General features: G+C 46.5%; 1 protein-coding gene across 4 annotated transcripts in view; it reads left to right on the top strand.

Moving 5' to 3' along the window:
* The first annotated feature begins 5,385 nt into the window (after positions 1-5,385).
* The window catches only part of Birc6 (baculoviral IAP repeat containing 6), a 202,419-nt gene continuing 184,715 nt past the window's right edge, over positions 5,386-23,089 (top strand). For 3 of the 4 annotated variants that reach the window (XM_045148971.1, XM_045148972.1, XM_045148973.1), the window contains exons 1-2: positions 5,386-5,737; positions 21,772-21,953. In XM_045148971.1, the coding sequence (XP_045004906.1) occupies positions 5,386-5,737; positions 21,772-21,953 (534 nt within the window). The remainder of the gene's footprint in view (positions 5,738-21,771; positions 21,954-23,089) is intronic. The other variant, XM_045148974.1, reaches the window with a different exon arrangement.

The following is a 23,089-nucleotide window of genomic DNA, read 5'->3' on the forward strand; positions in this document are numbered from 1 at the left end:
TGGAGCGCGTCTTTAATCCCAACACTTGGGAGGCAGAGGTAGGAGGATCACTATGAGTTCAAAGCCACCCTGAGACTACATAGTGTATTAAAAGTCAGCCTGGGCTAGAGTGAGACCCTACCTTAAAAAAAAAAAAGAAGCCAGGCATGATGATGGCACATGCTTTTAAGTGCACCACCCTTGAGCAGAAGTAGGAGGATCATCAAGTTCGAAGCCAACCTGAGAGTACACAGTAAATTGCAGGTTAGCCTGGGACAGACTGAGACCCTACCTAGAAGAAAAAAGTAAATGCAATGCTAAGTAAACTATGTATGTCGGCACATCCTCCCAAACGCTGCGTGATGCGTGTGAGCTCGCTCATTCCACTCCTTATCTCTGCACTGTAGGATGGACAAACAGATCTTGAGGGTAGCAGAGGAAAGAAATCACAGTACCAGCACAGAAATGAAGGAAAAGCAGGAAATAGTTGCATATTTAATGATGATTCATTCCAGTCTGAAGTACAAAACTCTCACACAGGCCTACAGAATGTCTGAAAATGACTATAGATGGTAATTTCTTAAAAACAGTACCCCTAGATCTGTATCAACTTCATCATCTTATTTTTTTGACACCAGCTGCAGTTTTGGAGCTAACGTGTTATTGTTCCCCTGACATCATTTCCCTCTTACAAATCATCATATTCACATCCCACATGTACACATCCTGTGAGAGCCTAGCTCTGGCCCCTTTCCAGGACACTAGGATCCCACTCATGAGAAATAAACTGTTTCTGGAAAAACTGGGGAGACTCTAGTTCCTTTTCAGTGACAAGCAGCAAATGTGTTCTATGTTCCCATTGTCTCCTGAAGGAGGAGTTTTTGTTGTTGTTGTTGTTTATTTATTTATTTGAAAATGATAGACAAGAGAAAGAGGCAGAAAGAGAGAGAGAGAATGGGCACGCCAGGGCCCCCAGCCACTGCAAATGAACTCCAGACGCATGTGCCCCCTTGTGCATCTGGCTAACATGGGTCCTGGGGAGCTGAGCCTCGAGCTGGGGTTCTTGGGCTTCACAGGCAAGCACTTAACCGCTAAGCCATCTCTCCAGCCCTGAAGGAGGAATTTTAAAATCTTAAGGTAGCCAGGTGTGGTGGCTCATGCCTTTAATCCCAGCACTTGGGAGGCAGAGGTAGGAGGATCACTGTGAGTTCAAGGCCAGCCCTGAGACTGCATAGGGAATTCCAGGTCAGCCTGGGCTAGAGTGAGACCCTACCTCGAAAAACAAAAAACAAAAAACAACAACAACAACAAAAAAATCTCAGCGGCAGACGGCTGGCAGTGTAGCTTCGTGGTAGAGTACTTGTCTAGCACGCACAGGGACCTGTGTTCAATTCCCAGCAAAAAGAAAAAAGATAGCATGTGAGCATGTCCTCGGGTGACCTCTAGCACCAAGAATGAAAGCTAATGGAGCCGGGCATGGTGGTGCATGCATTTAATCCTTTAATTCCTGCACTTGGCAGGCAGAAGTAGAAGGACGGCTGTGAGTTTGAGGTCACCCTGAGACTACATAGTGAATTCCAGGTCAGCTCGTGGGAGGCAGAGGTAGGGGGATCCCTGAGAGTCAGAAGCCAGCCTGAGAGTACATAGTGGATTCCAGGTCAGCCAGGGCTAGAATGAGACCCTGCCTTGAAAAACCAAAAACCAATACAAAAGTTAACGGGGCTTGGGAAATGGCTCATTGGCAAACTTTGCCCAGAACCCATGGAAACTGGAGATGGCAGTAGGTGATCCCAGAGCACGTAGTCCACCTGCCTCCGCTTCTTCAGCGAGAGCAGAGACAAGATACTCCCCGGAAGCCTCCAGGTCAGCCAGCCCGGCGATGCAGCGGTGAACAAGGAGACAGTGCCACAACAAGGTAGAAGTGAGGACTAACACACGTGGGATGCACACCCATACAATTCATTCTATTATTATTATTTTTTTGAGGCAAGCCCAACACACTGTCTCCCCCACCCACATGCAAATGCCACCTTGTGCATCAGGCTTACATAGGTACTGGGGAATCGAACCTGGGTCCTTGGGCTTCATAGGCAAGCGCTTTAAGCATTAAGCCATCTCTCCAGCCCCAAAATTTACTGTTTAAAAAAATATTTTATGCTTGGCTTGGTGGTGCTCGCCTTTAATCCCAGCACTTGGGAGGCAGAGGTAGGAGGATCGCCCTGAGTTTGAGGCCACACTGAGACTACATTGTGAATTCCAGGTCAGCCTGAGCTAGAGTGAGACCCTACCTCGAAAAACACACAAAAAAACAAAACAAACAAACAAAAAACTCCACTCTCCATCATACCCTGCCCCCTCTCAATCAGTTTCTCTTTAATTTTGATGTCATAATCTTTTCCTCCTATTATGATGGTCTTATGTAGGTAGTGTCAGGAGCTGTGAGGTCATGGATAGACAGGCAAGTTTGTGTTTGGGGAGAGCATGTTGTTCCTACCCTTCCTTTGGCTTTTATATTCTTTCTGCCACCTCTTCTGCAATAGACCCTGAGCCTTGAAAGGTGTGATAGAAATATTGCAGTGCTGAGCACTCCTCTGTCACTTCTTCTCAGCACTGTGATGCCTTCTGAGTCATTGCAAGGTCACTGCCATCTGAAAAGAGAAAGTTCTCTAATGAAAAAGTGAGAGTAGCATTAATATATGGGTATGAACATTAAGAGAAGTGCTTATTGGGCAGTTTGATGAACATAGTATCTACATTTAGCCAGATAGCAGCAGATGTTACACCCCTAGGACTCATGACTACCCCTGTTGTAGGTTTTCAGTATCAGGGATGTATTCCCTCCCATGGAGCAGGCCTCCAGTCCAATTAGAGGGCAGTTGGTTTCCAACATAACAGATGAGCCACTATTGCACCCATTGGCTCATTTGGCCTGGCTGGCCAAATATAAGGCTTGCAGTGTCCACTTTTGAGTGTCTTCACTGGTGATTTCTCTCTCTCCCATTGAACTGCATGCAGAATGGCTTCTTCCAGCTTTCTGTCAGCTGGTCTACATGGAGGAGGCTTTCAGCTCAGCTCCAGCAGGATTTCTCAGTGGCCTTGCAGCCCAAGTATGTGGAGTCTTCAGTAATAGGGTCTTACCATCAATTCCTGGTGGGAAACCAAGAGCCTCTGCAATGGCCTGTGAGGGCATCAGGGAGCTCCCTGGCCAACAACTCACTGGAAGGTATCCCATCCCTGGCACTGAAAGTTTTCTAGTAACAATCTATGGCTCCTGAGTGTTCCATTGTCCAAAAGAGTAGGTTTCCATATGATTTACACATATCCTCTTAGATTTTGATTAGCTCTCCCTTCATCTTTCATTTACTTAATCTCTTCCCCTAACCTCACTTAGGCCTTTTCACTCCCATTAATCTGTTCTTCTACTTACATATATACAATACCATACTATTAAGTACCCCCTTCCTTTCTATTCCTTTTATAGCTCCTTTTGTAGCTTACTGGCCTCTGCTACTCAGTTTTCTTCCTACTCACACAGAAGTCCAATCATTTATAGTTGTAGCTAGGAACCACATATGAGAGAGAACATGGGACGTTTGGCCTGGGGTTACCTCACTTAGTACAATCTTTGCATTTTTTTTTGAGGGGGGAGGGTTTTCTGAGGTAAGGTGAGTTTTGTGGTAGCTCAGGCTGACCTGGAATTCACTGTGTAGTCTCAGGATGGCCTCGAACACTCTCAGAGATACACTATTGGAGATCCTCCTTCCTAGTACTGGGATTAAAGGGTACGCCACCACGACTGCCTTTCTTTTTTCAATATGTATTTTTATTTCGTTGAGAGGTAGATGGAAAGGAAGGGCATGCCAAGGCCTCTTGCCACTGCAAAACGAATTCCAGATGCATGCTTACATGGGTCCTGGATTGGACTTGGATCCTTAGGCTTCTCAGGCAAGCGCCTCATGTGCTAAGCTATCCATCTCTCCATCCCGTATTTATTTATTTTAAAGTGTAAACTTGTTTTTTCTCAACTTAAAAACTTTTTTTTTGATCATGTTTATTTATTTATTTGAGAACGACAGACAGAGAGAGAAAGAGGCAGAGAGAGGTGGGGGGGGAGAGAGAGAGAGAGAGAGAGAGAGAGAGAGAGAGAGAGAGAGAGAGAGAGAGAGAGAGAATGGGCGCGCCAGGGCCTCCAGCCACTGCAAACGAACTCCAGACGTGTGCCCCTTGTGTATCTGGCTAACCTAGGTCCTGAGGAATGGAGCCTCGAACAGGGGTCCTTAGGCTTCACAGGCAAGCGCTTAACCACTAAACCATCTCTCCAGCCCTTTTTCTCAATTTTTATTAACATATTCCATAATTATATAAAATATCTCATGGTAATACATTTCCCCCACTTTTCCCTTTGAAATTCCATTCTCCATTATATCCCCTCCCCATCTCAGTCACTCTCTCTTCTATTTTGATGTCATGGTCTTTTCCTCCTTTTACGGTGGTCTTGTGTAGGTAGCATCAGGCACTGTGAGGTCATGTAAACTTTTTTTTTAAATTTTTTTGTTTATTTTTATTTATTTGACAGCAACAGAGAGAGAGAGAGAAAGAGAGAGAATGGGCACGCCAGGGCCTCCAGCCACTGCAAACGAACTCCAGACGCGTGCGCTCCCTTGTGCATCTGGCTAACGTGGGTCCTGGAGAATCGAGCCTGGAACCGGGATCCTCAGGCTTCACAGGCAAGCGCTTAACCGCTAAGCCATCTCTCCAGCCCAACTTTTTTTTTTTTTTTTTTAACATTTTTATTTATTTGAGACAGTAAGAGAATAGAAGCGCAAAGGACCAGACGCATGCACCCTCACGTGCATATGGCTTACGTGGAACCGAACCGGTCTTTTGGCTTTGCAGGCATGCGCCTTAACCGCTAAGCCACGTCCCCGGGTCTCACGGTGCCCCACACACGCTGATAGTAAGAGGCGCGGTAGGAGCCGAGCGGTTGGAAGGTCGCTCGGGTGGTGCAGAGACCCCGGTCAGCTGCGGGACCCCGTGCAGCGCGCGGCGGGGCGGGCCCTCGGGACGCGGGAGACGGGACGGGGCGCGCGGCTCGGCCGCCTAGCGGAAACACCCGGAGCGGAAGTCCCGGCGCGGCCACGCCCCGGGCTCCGGCCGAGGAACGGGACGTTGAGGACGCCGAGCTGGCTCACCCCGCGGCGCGTGGCACGCGCGCGCCCCCGTGCGCATGCTCCGCGCGCCGGCCCGGGCCACGCCCCCTCCGCCCCTCCCTCCGTCGCGCGCGCCCGGCCAGTCCAGCCCTGGCGGCCGACGTGCGCGCGAGCGTGTGCGTGCGCGCGCGCGCTGGCGTGCGGGCCCTTGACTTCACTTCCGGCTAACGCGCTCCGCTTTGCCCCCTGGCCCCGGATGGTGACTGGCGGCGGTGCTGCACCTCCCGGGACTGTCAGCGAGCCGCTTCCCAGTGCGATTGTGCTGAGCGCAGGCCGGAAGATGGCGGCGGCGGCGGCGGCGGCGTCGGGCGCGGGCCCGGGCTGCTCGTCTTCCGCGGGGGCGACGACGGCAACGGCGGCGGCCGGGGCGCCGGGGGTCTCCGAGTGGCTGGTGCTGCGGGACGGCTGCATGCGCTGCGACGCCGACGGGCTGCACAGCCTCTCCTACCACCCGGCGCTCAACGCCATCCTGGCCGTCACCAGCCGCGGGACCATCAAAGTCATCGACGGCACGTCGGGGGCCACGTTACAGGCCTCGGCGCTCAGCGGTGAGTGTCCCGGCCGCGGGGACGAGCACGGGCCCGCCGGCGATGCTGGGCGCTGCCCGCCGGGCGGAGGCTGCGGGGAGCGGCCGGGCCCGGCGGGGAAGAGGAGGCCCGGAAGCCGGCCGAGGACGAGGACGAGGAGGAGGGAGACCCGCGGGCCTCGGCGGCGGCTCCGGCCTTGAACGCGAGCGGCACCGGCCCTGCGTCCTCGGGGACAGCCGACGCGGCCTGCGCGGCTCGGCGCTGCAGCAAGGCCGCTCGCCCGGGCTCTCCGCCGCCTGCGCCGCTCGGCATCGGGCGGCTCGTGGCGGGAAGCGCCGGGCCAGGCCCTCCCTCCCGGGCCGGCTGTTGGTGGGTCCTTGCCGGTTCGGGGGCGGCGGGGCGTCCGACACCCCCGGCGGGCTTCGTGGCCGCGGAGGGGGTGGGGGCGGGGCGGAGAGGAGGCGCGCCAGCTGCCTGAACTGTGTTCGGTGGCCGGTGGTAGACATGGGGGCGCGGAGGGGGGTGCCCAGTGCCAGGAAGGCCACATGCCGGGTTCTGGCCTTTCTTCCCTCCCCAGCCCCCCCTCCTTCGCCCAGCGACCGGCAGCTGGGGACCTTTGGATTTGTAATGACATGAAAACTTGAGGCCCTCTCAACCTGGGTGACCAGATGGAACCAAAAAAAACCCAAAACACACAAAAAAGAGACAGAGTTGGGAGGTATGTGGGAATCTTCCTCGTTGCAGGAGAGCAGCAGCGTTGGTCCACGGCTGCTTTTGGACGTGCAATGAGGTGAAAGCTCAGTGCATAGGCTCCAGTGTTTTGGGATTGTCTCAGCTAAGTTGAACTGGGCCTGGCTCAGGTGACATTGCACTTGTGGATCAATGGTGAGCCATCCGTAATTTTCACGTTGTAGGATAAGATTGAAAAATTAGTTTATAAGTGGGTTGGACTCATTCAGAAATAATTATATACAAGTGCAAGTTAGCTAAATGGAAGTAGTTATGTGGTCTGTCAATTCACTTTGAATCTTTAACAGATATAAGGAAAAGCTTACTGTGAGTAATAGGCTTTTATAAGGATAAGTGACAATTTAGGTATACAAAGATGAAATTAAGAGACGTTAGTTTTTGTTGCCTTGACGCTTATAAAGGAACTGGCTTATGTATAGATTCAGACCATCAACATGGGATATATGACGTATTTCAGAGAAAGTTTTGGGTAGTAAGCTTGTAATTTTTTGTTTGCTTGGTTAAGGTACATGTAGCGATGATCAGTTACTGCAACTTGGACTTAACCTGTTACTGTGCGAGGGGCAAGATGTTCATTAGTGATTAAAAATTCTTTTTATTTTGCTGTTTTAAAATATTCATTTGCACGTGTGTGTGGACTTGCAGTGAGTGTGTGTATGGATGACAGAATCTGTTGCTGCTGCAAAACAATGCCAGATGCTTGTACAACTTTCAGCACCTGGCTTTAAGTGAGTGGTTGGGGAATTGAACCCCTGTCTGCAGGCTTTGCAAGCAAGTGCCTTTAACCACTGTGCCATCTCACTAGCCCCTATAACCTTCTTTTTAAAACTTACAAAATATTTCAAATATGAAAAGACATAGAGAATAATTACAGGGGCTGATCATGAATTCTCAACATAAGTAAAACCTTGGGCTGGAGAGATGGCTTGCCAGTTAAGGTGCTTGCCTGCAAAGCCAAGAACTCTGGTTCATCTCCCCAGGACCCACATAAGCCAGATGCACAAGGTGGCACACACAGCTGGAGTCCCTGACATGCCCATTCTTTGTACCTGCCTCTCTCTCTCTCTCAAATAAATAAAAATAAAATATTAAAAAATAAGAAGTAAAACCTTAGAAATAACAGGAGAAGGCTCCCTTTTTTCTCTGTCCCTCCCTCCCCTCTGAATATCATCCTTATTTTGGGTTTATCATTTTCATACTTGTCTATGCTTCTTTGTGTGTGTGTGTGTGTGTGTGTGTGTGTGTGTGAGAGAGAGAGAGAGAGAGAGAGAGAGAGAGAGAGAGAAAGAGAAGGGGGGAGAGGGAGAGAGGGAGAGAGAAAGAAAAGAGGAGACAGATTTTATTTGGCCCGGTGTGTTGATGCAAACCTTTAATCCAGCACTTGGGAGGCAGAAATAGGAGGATCTCCATGAATTTGAGGCCAGCCTGACACTACATAATGAATACCAGGCCAGCCTGGGCTAGAATGAGACCCTACCTCAAAACAAAACAAAAAAAAGAATTGAGAGAAGAGAGACAGACAAAAAAGAATGGGCATACCAGGGCCTCCAGCCACTGCAAATGAATTCTAGATGCGTGCACCACTTTGTGCATTTGGCTTTCCATGAGTACTGGGGAAATGAACCCAGGTCATTAGGCTTTGCAGGCAAGAGCTTTAATTGCAGAGCCATGTCTTTAGTCCTATATATATATATTTCTTCTTCTTCTTCTTTTTTTTTTTCCAATGTAGCATCTCACTCTGGCCTAATTCACTGTATCGTCCCAGGTTGTCCTTAAACTCCCAGTCATCCTCCTACCTTGGCTTCCCAAATGCTGGGATTAAAGGAGTGTACCACCATGCCTTGCTTTAAAAAAAAAAAAATTAAAATTTTAACTGATGTGTGGGGTGGGGTGGAGGGAGAGCGAGTGCGAGCGTGCACATGAGAGAAAGCTTGAGCATGAAAATACGAGCACACTAGGGCCCACCACTCCCAAAGGAACTCCAGACCCATGTGCCACTTTGTGCACCTGCCTTTATGTGGGTGCTGGGGAATCAAAGTTGGGTCATTAGGTGTTGCAGGCAAGAGTCTTAACCACTGAGCCATCACTTTAGCCCTATATTTTTATGATTTCTAATTTAGGATAAGTGATATCAGTATATACACTGTGGTTTTTACAGAAAGTCATAGAAGGAAAGTATTCAATCCTGGCTTGGTGGTGCACACCTTTAATACCAGCACTTGGGAGGCAGAGATAGGAGGAGCACAGTGAGTTCAAGACCAGCCTGAGACTACAAATTGAATTCCAGGTCAGCCTGGGCTAGAGCGAAGCCCTACCTTGAAAAAACGAAGAAGAAAAAGTACTCAATATGGCCAGGTGTGGTGGCACAAGCCTTTAATCCCAGTGCTTGGGAGACTGAGGTAGGTGGAACACCATGAGTTTGAGGCTATTTTGAGATTTCGTAGTGAATTGCAGTTCAACCTGGGCTGAAGCAAGACCCTACTTAGAAAATCCAAAAACAAAACAAGAAGTATTGAAATGCTTTGGATTGATGAGTTGAATGGGATGCTTTTGTGTCTGGAGAATGAGTAATAATGTGTGTCAGTTTGTAAGTGTAAAGAGGATAGCATTCATCTTAATGTTAGAGGGAGGAGGGTTTTAGGTTCATAATATAAATATGAAAATAGCTGCATAAAAATAGCATGAAGTGGGGATAATGTAGTTGGGGCATGTTGGGGTCATTTGGTAATCAGAAATCATGATATTAGATACAGTTGCAGATGGCCATGAATGTGATTAAAATGCTGAGGAGTTTATTCCTAACAGAATAAAAGGATCATTCCCTCTTTCTCTTCTTGCAAATAAATAAATTTAAAAATGGGGTCTGGAGGGATGGCTTAGCAGTTAAGGTGTTTGCCTACAAAGCCAAAGGTACCAGGTTCTATTCCCCAGGACCCATGTTAGCCAGATATGAACAAGGTGGTGTATGCGTCTGGAGTTCATTTGGAGTGGTTGGATGTCCTGGCTTGCCCATTCTTTCTCTCCCCTTCTTTCTGTCAAATCAATAAAACAAAAAATACTAAAAAAAAATGGGCTGGTGATGGCTCAGTGGTTAAAGGCACTTGACTGCCAATCCTAATGACCCTGGTGTGATTACCCAGTAGCTACGTAAAGCTGGATGCACGGAGTGGCACATGCATCTGGAGTTTGTTTGCAGTGGCTGGAGGCACTAGTGTGTCCATTCTCTCTCCTTGCAAATAAGTAATTAAAAAAAATCATAGGAAAAAAAATGTCATAAGAGAGCCTGGTGCACACCTAATCCCAGCAGTCTGGAGGCAGGTTGGAGGGTCCCCATGAGTTTGAGGCCAACTGGAACTGCAGAGTGAATCTGAGGTTAGCCGGGGCCAAAGGGAGACCCTACCTCAAAAACCAACCAACCAACCAAATAGCAAAAAATTAAAATGGCTGAAGTTAACTAATGGATACATTCTGAAGCGTTATCTATATGAGAGCTAAAGTTTATTATGAGTAGTAATGACAGAGGTGTTGTAGGATGTAATTATTCAGATGGTTGGGGAGAAAATGCTGCCTCTTTTGTTTACCCTGGAGTATGTAGTTTGGTTTTAATGGTTAATAGAGGGGACAGTCCTAAAGAAGAGTTGGTGCCAGTAGTGACCATGTGCCTAATATAATCCCTTTTTACAGTCCATGGTTAGTAAGCAACCTTCTTTCTACCTCAGAAAAAGGCTACTTTTCTTTTTTGCTTTTTTGAGGTAGAGTTTCACTCTAGCCCAGGCTGACCTGGAATTCACTATGTAGTCTCAGAAATCCTCCTTCCTTTGCCTCCCAAGTGCTGGGATTAAAGATTTCAATCTAGTGAAGGTTGATCTGGAATTCACTATGTGGTCTCATGGTGGCCTCGAACTCATGGCGAACTTCCTCCCTCTGCCTCCCGAGTGCTGGGATTAAAGGTGTGTGCCACCATGCCCTTCCAGCTCACTAATTTTTAAACTATATTAAATGTTTCCAGTTTATCTGTGCCCGTAAAATATTTATGAATATACCCTAACTAGGTTAAGAGCTGTCAGGATATACATAGGATGGACAATTTTTTTTTGCTGTTTCCTATTAGAGTATCTGAGAGTTACTGAGTTGATAACCCCTTGGCCTGGCATTCAGTGACCCTTTGCTGCTGCCTCACTCCAGTCTCATTGCTCCTGGTGTTTTGTGCAGTTGGTCTATCTAATTTTCTTATGTGACTGTAGTAGTTTTGCTCTTTCTTGGAATACACCCATTCCCTCCAGCCAGCTAGGCAAAAAAGAAAGCAAAATCAAACCTGGTACTCACTGTACTCCATCCAGGCTGGCCTTGAACTAAACACAGTCTTCCTACTTTAGCCTCCTGCTTGCACTGGAGTTACAGACATGACTTGCTGCTACAGGCTTGCAAATCTTACAGGTTTTTTTTTTTAAAATTAATTAGTTTATTTATTTGAGAGCGACATAGAGAAAGAGGCAGACACAGAGAGAGAATGGGCGCGCCAGGGCCTCCAGCCACTGCAAACGAACTCCAGATGCGTGCGCCCCCTTGTGCATCTGGCTAACGTGGGTCCTGGGGAATCGAGCCTCGAACTGGGGTCCTTAGGCTTCACAGGCAAGTGCTTAACTGTGAAGCCATCTCTCCAGCCCTCTTACAGGTTTTTTGTTTTTGTTTTTCTTTTTCAAGGCCCAGAGTACTTCCTAATTTCCTGATCCTTTTATTTTTTTATTTTTATTTTTTGGTTTTACAAGGTAGGGTCTCACTTTAGCTCAGGCTGACCTGGAATTCTCTATGTAGTCTCAGGGTAGCCTCGAACTCACGGTGATTCTCCTACCTCTGCCTCCTGAGTCCTGGGATTAAAGGCATGCGCCACCACGCCCGGCTTCCTGGTCCTTTTAGTCAGAAAAGCACTTGTGGGCTGGAGAGAAGGTGCTTGCCTAGCCTAAGGATCCATGTTCTACTCTCCAGGTCCCATCAAGCTAGAAGCACAAGGTGACACAAGCATGCAAGGTGGCACATGTCCACAAGGTGGCACATGCAGCTGCAGTTCGACTGCAGTGGCTAGGGGCCCTGGTGCCAGTTCTTTCTTTCACATTAAAAAAAGAAAAGGCCAGTCTGTTGGGCTTGCTTTAAAAAAAAAACCAAAAAACTCCTAAGCACATATTGTCCTGTTAGGTCTATTTTAGTAAATTGGCAACTTATCGTTTCTGCTGTCTGGAACATTTGAATTCCATTTCTTTCTTTTCCTTCTGTCTCCTTCCATTCCTTCCTTTCTTCCTACTTCGCTTAGCTCAGGCTGTCCTAGAACTTACTTTGTAGCCCAGGCTGTCCTTGAATTTACAGTTCTCTTTCAGCCTCCCCAGTGCTAAGATTAAAGACATTGATCGTCAACTCTGATTTAAATTACTTTTCTTTAGTGTTTTAAAGAGGAATTTAAAAAACATATATGTATTTTATTTTTATTTATTAGAAGAAAAGAGATAGAATGGGCACACCAGGGCCTCTAGCCACTGCAGGCATACTCCATCCAGATGCATGCACCACCACGTGCATCTGGCTTATGTGGGTATTGGGGGATTGAACCTGGATTTGTAGGCTTCACAGGCAAGCAACTTAAATACTAAGCCATCTCTCTAGCCCTCTTTAGCTTTTTTTTTTTCTTTTTAAAATATTTTATTAATTTATTGGGATGGGGAGAGGGGAGCAGGCAGATAGAATGGGCACAGCAGGGCCTCCAGCTACTGCAAACAACTCCAGACACATGCACCATCTTGTGTATCTGGCTTATGTAGGACCTGGAGAATCAAATCTGGGTTCTAAGCCATTTGTATAAGGGTACTTAAAAATTATTTTATTTATTTGGGGGGGACAGATAGAGAGAATGGGTGCACCAGGGCATTCGGCCACTGCAAACAAACTTCACAAGCATGCGCACCACTTGTGCATCTGGCTTACGTGGGCCCCTCAGCTTTGCAGGCAAGTGCCTTATCTGCTAAACCATCCCTCCAGCCACCAACCATATATATATTTTTTAAATTTTTCTCAATTTTTATTGACATCTTCCATGATTATAAAAAGTATCCTATGGTAATACCCTCCCTCCTCCCACTTTCCCCTTTGAAATTCCATTCTCCATCATATCCCCGCCCCATCTCAATCAATCTCTTTTATTTTGATGTCATGATCTTTTTTCCTCCTCTTATGATGGTCTTGTGTTGGTAGTATCAGGCACTGTGAGGTCATGGATATCCAGGCCATTTTATGTCTGTAGGGAGCACGCTATAAGGAGTCCTACCCTTCCTTTGGCTGTTACATTCTTTCCGCCACCTCTTCCGCATTAGACTCTGAGCCTTTGAAGGTGTGATCAAGATATTACTCAGTATTCCAGTCACTTCTTTCCAGTACCATACCTTCTGAGTAGTACCAAGGTAACTGCCATCTAAAAAGAGAAAATTCTCTACCCAAAGTGAGAGTAGCATTAATATAAGGGTATGAATATTAAGAGAAGTGCTTACTGGGCAGTTTGATAAGCATGGTATATACATTTATCCAGACATCAGCAGATGTTACACCCCTAGGACTCATGATTACCCCTGTTTTAAGTTTTCAGTATCAGGGATGTAGTCCCTCCCATGGAGTTGGCCTCCAGTCCAATTAGAGGGCAGTTGGTTTCCACCATGACAGACATGCCACTATTGTACCTGTTGGCTCATTTGGCCTGGCTGGGCAATTATAAGGCTTGCAATGTCCACTGTTGAGTATCTTCACTGGTGGTATCTCTTTCTCCCATTCAACTGCATGTAGAATGGCTTCTTCCAGTTTTCTGTCAGCTGGTCTACATGCCAACCATATTTTTTGTATTGGTGTTACAAATTACATAGCTCAGCTCACAAGTGTTTGCTCTTAAATGGGAATAACCAGGTGAATTTGAAACTTCTCCCAGCTTTCCCTGCTTGTGTGAGGCACTTTCTAGAAGTGGTGATGCCGCAGCTGAAGTAGGATGTTCAGGACACTGTAATGATGACTATGATAGTATTAGTTAATTGAGGAAAATGGTAGCAGTCTAGTCTTTTTTTTTTTTAATTAATTCTACGTAGTTTTTATTTATTTATTTGAGAGCGACAGACACAGAGAGAAAGACAGATAGAGGGAGAGAGAGAGAATGGGCGCACCAGGGCTTCCAGCCTCTGCAAACGAACTCCAGACGCGTGCGCCCCCTTGTGCATCTGGCTAATGTGGGACCTGGGGAACCGAGCCTCGAACCGGGGTCCTTAGGCTTCACAGGCAAGCGCTTAACCGCTAAGCCATCTCTCCAGCCCAGTCTAGTCTTTTTAAGTAATTTTAACTTTGAAAAACTAAAAATATTTTTATTTATTTATTTGAGAGAGAATGGGCATGCCAGAAACTCCTGCCACTGCAAAAGAACTCTGGACACTTGGACCAGCTTGTGCATCTTACTTTTGTGGTTCCTGAGGAATCAAACCTGGGTCCTTTGGCTGTGCATGCAAGCTCCTTAAGTGCTAAGCCATCTCCCCAAGTCTCTACCTCCCTTTAAATCTCAGAAGTTTTGTTACTCTGATGTCACTTGTTCGGTGATTTTTTTTTTTGTTTTGGTTTTTCGAGGAGGTAGGGTTTCACTGTAGCCCAGGCTGACCTGGAATTTATGTAGTCTTAGGGTGGTCTCAACCTCATGGCAATCCTTTCTACCTCTGCCTTCCAAGTGTGGGAAAAGGTGTGTGCCACCACGCCTGGCTTGTTCTATGATTTTTGTTGAATGCCTTATTTTCTTCCTTACTGGACTTCTAGGGCTGCTTGTGAGAGGAGCATAGTTATGTTGATGTAGTGTATACATGCATAGCTGGGAATCTTGAGCTGTAACCATACTTGAGTTGTTGATCATTTTTCTCTAAGTATTGATGGAACATTTATGATGGATTTCTGCATGCAGTGCATTGTCGAGGTGAGCATCATATTGCTCATGGCCTTTGGGAAGGCACTTGGGAGCACCATCTTTAAAAATCATATCAACCAGTAATGGAACAGAGGTACTCTTTGTGCATATATATGTTTTTGTACACACACACACACACACACACACACACACGTTGGCAGGAGGAGGTTCGGAGTAGGGTCTTACTCTAGCCCAGGCTGACCTGGAATTCACTATGTAGTCTCAGGGCGTCCTCAAACTCTCAGCAATCCTATCTCTGCCTCCCCAGTGCTGGGATTAAAAACATGTGCCGCCACGCTGCCCACCTTTTTTCCCCTCCCCTCCCCTCCCCTCCCCTCCCCTCCCCTCCCCTCCCCTCCCCTCCCCTCCCCTCCCCTCCCCTCCCCTCCCCTCCCCTCCCCTCCCCTCCCCTCCCCTCCTTTTTTATTAACACCTTCCATGATTATAAAAAATATCCCATGGTAATGTCCTCCCTCCCCCCACTTTCCCTCTATCATATCTCCTCCCCCTCTCAATCAGTCTCTCTCTTATTTTGATGTCATGCTCTTTTCCTCCTATTATGATGGTCTTGTGTAGGTAGTGTCAGGCACTGTGAGGCCATGGATATCCAGGCCATTTTGTGTCTGAGGAGAGCACATTGTAAGAAGTCTTACCCTTCCTTTAGCTCTTACATTCTTTCGCTTTTTTTGAGGTAGTATCTCACTCTAGCTCACATTGGCCTGGAATTCATTATGTAGTCGGTGTGTGTGTATGTGCGTGTGTGTGTGTGAGAGAGAGAGAGAGAGAGAGAGAGGGAGAGAGAGAGGGGAAGAAAGAAAGAAAATGAGAATGGGTGCTCCAGGGCCTTCAGCTGCTGCAGACTCCAGATGCCCGTTCTACCTTGTGTATCTGGCTTTACATGGGATCTGGGGAATCGAACCTGGGTCCTTAGGCTTCATAGGCAAGCGTCTTAACCACTAAGCCATCCCTCCAGCCCTTATTTTTATTTATTTGAGAGAAAGAGAAGGAGAATGGGCGTTCCAGGGCCTCTAGCCAGTGCAAATGAATTACAGATGTGTGCACTACCTTGTTCATCTGGCTTAATGTGGGTTCTGGGGAATTGAACCTGGATCCTTTGGCTTTGCAGGCAAGCACTGCAAATGCTATCTCTACAGATCTTTCTTGGTTTTTCTAGTTTAAGGTCTCACTCTATCTCAGGCTGACCTGGAATTCACTATGTAGTCTCAAGGTGGTCTCGAACTCATGGTGATCCTACTACTACTGCCTCCCAAGTGCTGGGATTAAAGATGTGTCCACCATGCCCAGCCAGATCTTTTTTTTTTTTTTTTAAATATATTTTATCTGGGATGGAGGGATGGCTTAGCGGTTAAGGTGTTAGCCTGCAAAGCCAAAGGACCCAGGTTCGATTCCCCAGGACCCACATTAGCCAGATGCTCAAGGGGCTCAAGCTTCTGGAGTTCGTGTGCAGTGGTTGGAGGCCCTAGCATGCCCATTTTCTCCCCCCCTTTCTCTGTCAAATAAATAAAAATAAAATATCTTAAAAATATATTTTATCTTATTTGAGAGAGAGAGAAAGGAAGGAAGGAAGAATGAATGAATATGGGCACGCTAGGGCCTCCAGCCTCTGCAAATGAACTCTAGGTGCATGTGCCTTGTTGCGTATCTGGCTTAAGTGTGTCCTGGAGAATTGAACCTGGATCCTTTGACATTGCTGGCAAGTGCCTTAAGCACTAAGCTATTTCTCTAGCCCTTCTTTTTTTTTTGGGGGGGGGGTGTTTCGAGGTAGGGTCTCAATGTATCTCAGGCTGACCTGGAATTCACTCTGTATACTCAGGGTGGCCCCGAACTCATGGCGATCTTCCTACCTCTGCCTCCCGAGTGCTGGGATTAAAGGCGTGCGCCACCATGCCCGGCTTTCTCTAGCCCTTCTTTTACTTTCACATATGAAGTAGCAGAGGGATGTGGCACCAGGCAGAAGTTCTCAGCTTTTCTTGCTCATTATAATCAGACCTGTTTGGCTCTCACTATCCTGACTTACATGGAGTGGAATCCCAATTCTTCCTTTACAGTCTTGCTAGTTTGTACTAATGTGCGGCTGGGTTTAGTGGTTCACACTTGCTGGTATTTCTGGATAAATGACAGACTCACCTTTTCTCCATTTTTTTTTTGGCAAGTGTATGGTGTGTGTTGATGTAGTGCACAAATGTGGGCACGTGGAGCCCAGAGGTCTTCCTTACCCTTTACCTTGTCTTTTTCTCTTGTTTTTTTTTTTTTTCTTTTGGTTTTTTGAGGTAGGGTCTCACTGTAGCCCAGGCTGACCTGGAATTCACTATGTAACCTCAGGGTGGTCTCAAACTCATGGCAATCCTCCTACGTCTGCCTTCTGAGTGTTGTGATTAAAGGCTGTGCCACCACTCCTGGCTTTTTTTTTCTTTTGAGGTACTGTCTCACTAGCCCAGGCTGACCTGGAATTCACTATGTAGTCCCAGGCTGGCCTCAAACTCACAGTGATCCTCCTGCCCTGATTGCTGGGATTAAAGGTGGGCGCCAACACGCCTAGTGTCCTTTTCATTGTAAACAGGTTCTTTTTTTTTTGGTTATTCAAGGTAGGGTCTCACTCTGGTCCAGGCTGACCTGGAATTCATTCCGTAGTCTCAGGGTGGCCTCGAACTCATGGTGATCCACCTACCTCTGCCTCCTGAGTGCTAGGTTTAAAGGCATGCACCACTGCTCCCAGCTTTTCTCTCTGTGTGTGTGTGTGTGTGTGTGTGTGTGTGTGTGTGTGTCTTTTGTGTTTGTTTTGTTTTTTATTTATTTCAAGGTAGGGTCCAGTGTCTAGTGACCTTGAACTCATTGTGATTCTTCTATTTTACCTCTTTAAGCCTTTAACCCCAGTACTCTGGAGGCAGATCTGTAGGAGGATCACTGTGAGTTCGAGGCCAGCCTGAGACTACAGTTTGAATTCCAGGTCAGCCTGGGCTACAGTGAGACCCTAACTTAAAAAAAACAATTCCTTTATTTGTGAGCAGAGAGACAGAATGGGCCTGCCAGGGCCTCCAACTGCTGCAAACAGACTATAGAGACATGTTGGGTCCTTAGGTTCTTCAGGCAAGCACCTTAAATGCTGAGCCATTTCTCCAGCCCTACTTTCTTTTTTTTTTTTTTTTTTTAAATTTTTTTGTTGTTCATTTTTATTTATTTATTTGAGAGTGACAGAGAGAGAGAGGGAGAGAGAGACACAGATAGAGAGAGAATGAGCGCGCCAGGGCTTCCAGCCACTGAAAACGAAGTCCAGACGCGTGCGCCCCCTTGTGCATCTGGCTAACGTGGGTCCTGGGGAATCGAGCCTCGAACCAGGGTCCTTAGGCTTCATAGGCAAGTGCTTAACCGCTAAGCCATCTCTCCAGCCCTCCAGCCCTACTTTCTATTTATTAATTTATTTATTTACTTATGGTACTGGGGAATTCAACCCGCGTCATTAACCTTTGCAGGCAAGTGTCTTAACTGCTGAACTGTCTTTCTGGTCCCCCCAACTGTTTGTTGGATACAGTAACTTGTTCATATAGCCCAGGTTAGGCCGGGTAGTGCCTCACGGCTTTAATTCCAGCACTAGGGAGGCAGAGGTAGGATTGATGAGAGTTCGATGCCACCCTGAGACTACATAGTGATTCCAGGTCAGCCTGGACTAGAGTGAGACCCTACCTTGAAAAACCAAAACAAACAAACAAAAAACATAAATATAGAGCCCAGGCTGGCCAGCTCCTAATCTTTCTGCCTCAGCCTTTGAGTCCTTGGATTATGGCATGCATCACCCTCCATGTCTCTTGCATTCTATTTTGCGCGTATGTGAGTGTTGGTGCATGTGTGTCACAGTTGTGCATGTAGAGGTCTGATGCAGACCTTGGGGGTGCTGGTCCACCCTTCCACCTTGTTGTTTGCTGCTGGGAAGGCCGGATGAGCTGGTAGGTGGCCCTTGAGTTTTGGGATTTTCTTGGCTCCGTCTTTCCTTACCATTGCAGAGGTGTGCGCCATCCACCCAGCTTTATGATGGTGCTGGGGGTCACTATTGGCAGGCTGGCCAGAGTAACAATCGAGTCACCTCCCCAGTCTATTTCTTTCTTTTTGGTTGCCACAATTTATTTTGGTTGATGTTTGAATTAGCTAAATCTACTCTGTGATACCTTTTTTCCCTTTCTTAAAATTGAAATGCCTCTGTATCATGCTCCTTATATGGGGACAGGGGAGGAAGAAAAGGGATAAGGAAGAGCAGCCAGCGCCTGTCTACTTTTATCAACATGCCTTCAAACATTCATGTTGCATGAAAAACAGACCATTGCATTTTCCTATAGTGTAGCTGACTATATCGTATTAGAAACATCTTTATGGGCAGGGGAGATGGCTTAGCAGTGAAAGGTACTTGCTTGAAAGTTTTTTTTTCTTCTTCGAGGTAGGGTCTAACTGTAGCCCAGGCTGTCCTGGAATTCACTCTAGTCTCAGTCTCAGGGTGTCCTCGAGCTCTCTGCGATCCTCCTACCTCTGTCTCCCGAGTGCTGGGATTAAAGGGTTATGCCACCATGCCTGGCTTAAATTTTTTTTTTTTAATATTTTTATTTATTTATTTGCGGCGGGGGGGGGAGAGAGAGAGAGAAAGAGAAAGAAAGAAAATGAGAATGGATGTGTCAGGGCCTCCAGAGGCTGCAAACAAGCTCCAGATGCATGTGCCCCCTTGTGCATCTGGTTTACGGGGGTTCTGGGAAATTGAACCTTGGTCCTTTGGCTTTGTAGGCAAGCACCTTAACTGCTTCAGCCTGCTTGAAATTTTTTTTTTATGATCAAGTAAGTGATTTATTAAAAAAGATTAATTATTTGTGACACCCTGGTGACATAGTAATTAAGATACTTGATTTTTGAACAGCTCATGATTTAGTGGTAAGAACTTTTAAGAGAAGGAGGGAGGTTGAGACAGACAGGCAGACAGAGGCTTTGTCTATAGTAAGTAGTGGTGGCGGTGCTACATGCCATAATTCGCACTATCGCTGGTGTGAGGAAGAGTTGTTAGGTTTCTCTTGTTAGGCGGTCTGGGCTGGGAGGGTCTGAGATGGCATTGTGGCATTGAGCAAAGACTTGAATGATGAGCGCAGCAGTGTGCACACCCGCGGAAACATTCCTCTCTGCTGCTGTGGTAGATCAGCTAACGTGGAGGGAGCTTCATCATACACGGACGGAGCTTGACTGGGACTGGCAGTAAGGCTGTGAGAGGAATGATGAAGGGCCTATGTGGTGTGCTGGAGATGCATATTAGCTATATTAAGCCAAAAACAGTATTTCAGATAGGAGCTCCAAATAGAAATGCACATGGGCACACACTCCAAATAGAACTGTTGTGTTGCCTTGTAGCTAAGTTCCTTCTCATGTTGGCCTCTTTGTGCAGCCTCAGTTACTGATTTATGCACAGATGGTTAAGGATTCTTTGTCTACTGTTAAATAAGTTAGTCTCCAGATTTTCCATCAGCTAGGTCAGTATCCTAAAGGAACAATATAATGTCTTCAAAGGTGTTGAGATTTAACTGTGACAGACCAAATGGATAGAAAAGGCAGCAAGCAAAAGCTGGGTGTTTGGGTACATCCCTCCAGAGGCAGAGATAGGAGTAATTACCAAGAGTTCTAGGCCACCCTGAGACTACAGAGTGAATTCCAGGTCAGCCTGGGCTAGAGTAGACTCTACTTTGAAAAACCAAACAAAAGAAACAGATAGAGAGATAGATAGGTAGGTAGAAAGAAAGAAAAGGCATAAAAGAGTGCTTGTAGGGAATTGTAGTAGTCAGTTAGAGACTGTCCAGGGAGAGTCTTCAGTAGTAACTGTGTTTTCACCTTGTCGACTAGATGTGATATTCATGCTTGCAATCCCAGCTTGACACCAAGGCCAGGGGTTGTGTGAGTTTGAGGCGTGCATGGTATTACATAGTCAGGCCACAAGACGACTCTGGTTCATGCAACTAAAACATTTACAGTTGATGTCAAATCATTAAGAAAGTAGTAGCCTGGTGTGGTGGCACATGCTTTTTATTCAAGCATTTGGGATGTAGAGGTAGGAGGATTGCTGTTAGTTTGAGGCCACCCTGAGACTACACAGTGAATTCCAGGTCAGCTTGGGTTAGTGTGAGACCTTTTATTTTTTTTCGGTGATGCTGGGCATTGACCCCAGGGCTTTGGCATATGCTGGGCAAATTACTACTCAGTCACACCTTAGCCTAGGTCTGACCTTTTTTTCAAAGAATTATTTATTTATTTGCAAGCAGAGAGCAGTGAGAGAGATAAAAGAGAGAGAATGGGCACCCCAGGGCCTGTGGCCACTACAAACATCCAGTTACATGTGTCCCTTGTGCATCTGGCTAATGTGGGTCCTGGGGTGTTGAACTTGGGTCCTTTGGCTTTGCAAGCAAATGCCTTAACCACTAAGCCATCTCTCCAGCCCCAAGTTTTTTTTAATATTTATTTTTTAAAAGTTATTTATTAGAGATGAAGGGGGCAAGAAAAAGAGTGAGTGAGAATGGGTGCCAGGGTCTCTAGCTACTGCAAACAAATTTCATATGCATGCACCACTATGTGCATCTGTTTTAACATGGGACCTGGAGAATCCAACCTGGGTCTTTAGGCTTCCCACGTGAGCGCCTTAACCACCAAGCCATCTCTTTAGCCTTCAAGCTGTTCCTGTTGTTGCTGTTACTGCTTTTTTGAGGCAAGGTCTCACTCTAGCCTAGGCTAACCTGGAACTCATTCTGTAGCCCAGGCTGGCCTCCAATTCAGAGCCATCGTCCTACCTCAGTCCCCTGAGTGCTGGGATTAAAGTTGTGTGCCACCACGCCTGGTGATGTGTTTTTCTAAGAACAATGATAGTCCCCTTTATTGCAGCCATGAGATGGCAGACTGTAATTTCCTATTAGTTCTTTCCTCTTTTTTGTTGTTTATTTTTATTTATTTATTTGAGAGCAACAGACAGAGAAAGAGGCAGAGAGAGAGGCAGAGAGAGAGAGCATGTGAGTGAATGGGCGCACAAGGCCTCTAGCCACTGCAAACAAATGAACTCCAGATGCATATGACCCCTTGTGCCTCTGGCTTATGTGGGTCCTGGGGAATAGAGTCTTGGACGGGGTCTTCAGGCTTCATAGGTAAGCACTCAACCCCTAAGCCATCTCTCCAGGGCCGCCCCACCCCCATTGGTTTCTTATAGTGTATATTGCAATTCAGTCAGTTTGTTCTTCAGTCTTGACTTTTCCAGTCCATCATCCAGCCCAGGAATTACATTTTATACTGGTCTTTTTGCTTTTTTTAACAGCTAAACCAGGTGGACAAGTGAAATGTCAGTATATTTCTGCTGTGGATAAAGTTATATTTGTGGATGATTATGCAGTAGGATGTCGGAAAGACCTGAATGGGATCTTGTTGTTAGACACTGCTCTGCAAACGCCAGTTTCCAAGCAGGACGATGTGGTTCAGCTTGAGTTGCCGGTTACAGAGGTAAGTTGAGATAGGTGTAGTGTGCTCTTGCCTCAGTGCAAGATCCTACTAGCTGGTAAAGGAAAGGAAGTTGTCCTTTAAGGACATGATGTAGTTACCTCCTTAAAAACAAAGGTTTCACACATCATTAACACCTTTAACTCTGTGTCCCACTGTTTCCCACTACAAGGACAGGGAGGGCGGAAGCCCAGAGGAACACACAGGCATGTTTCTCTTGCTACTTGTCTTGCTCTCCCTTTTGCCCACCTTCCCTCCCCCCTCTCTCTTTGTTTCTTTTTGTTTTTTGGAACTAGGGTTTCATTCTAGCCCAGGCTGACCTTAAATTCACTGTGTAGTTTCAGATTGGCCTTGAATTCATGGTGGATCACAGTTTAATGCTTATGTGATGTAATTTGGAAGTATTTGCAAATTGGTTTTTGAACAGTTGTAAGTAGAAGATAAAAATTGTAATGCAGGCAGGACATGGTGGCACATGCCTTTAATTCCAACCCTGGGGAGGCAGAGATAGGGGGGTTGCTGTGAATTGAGGCCACCCTGAGACTACATAGTAAATTGCAGGTCTGCCTGGGCCAGAATGAGACCCTCCCCCTCCCCCCCAAATTGTAATGCATCGTTCTCTGATGAGCTTATAAATTATAAATTAGTATCATGCTAGTTGTTGATTCATTATTTTTTTTTTCATTTTTATTTGAGGGAGAGGGAGAGGCAGATAGAGACATAATGGGCATGTCAGGGCCTCCTGCCACTGCAAATAAACTCCAGATGCATGCACCACTTTGTGCATCTGCCTTTAAGTGGGTCCTGAGAAATTGAACTTTAGTCCTTTGGCTTTGCAGGCAAGCGCTTTAAATGCTATGCCATATCTCTAGCACCCCTCCTTTTTTCCCCTGAGGGATTCATTGTTTTACTTTTTTTTTGAATGATATAATTTGTTCTTAACTTCAGTTAATATTATATTTGTCATTTATAATAAGCAATAAGTTAAATACTAAGCACTCAATTTATGTCTGTCTAAATTTTTATTTTTCAAGGTAGGTTTTGCTGACCCGGAATTAGTGTCAGGTTTGCCTCAAACTCAAAGCAGTCCTCCTACCTCTACCTCCTAAGTGCTGGGAGGCAGGGTCCTACACTAGCCA

This window comes from Jaculus jaculus, chromosome 5 (genome assembly GCF_020740685.1).
Source record: "Jaculus jaculus isolate mJacJac1 chromosome 5, mJacJac1.mat.Y.cur, whole genome shotgun sequence".
Classification (NCBI taxonomy): Eukaryota; Metazoa; Chordata; class Mammalia; order Rodentia; family Dipodidae; genus Jaculus; species Jaculus jaculus.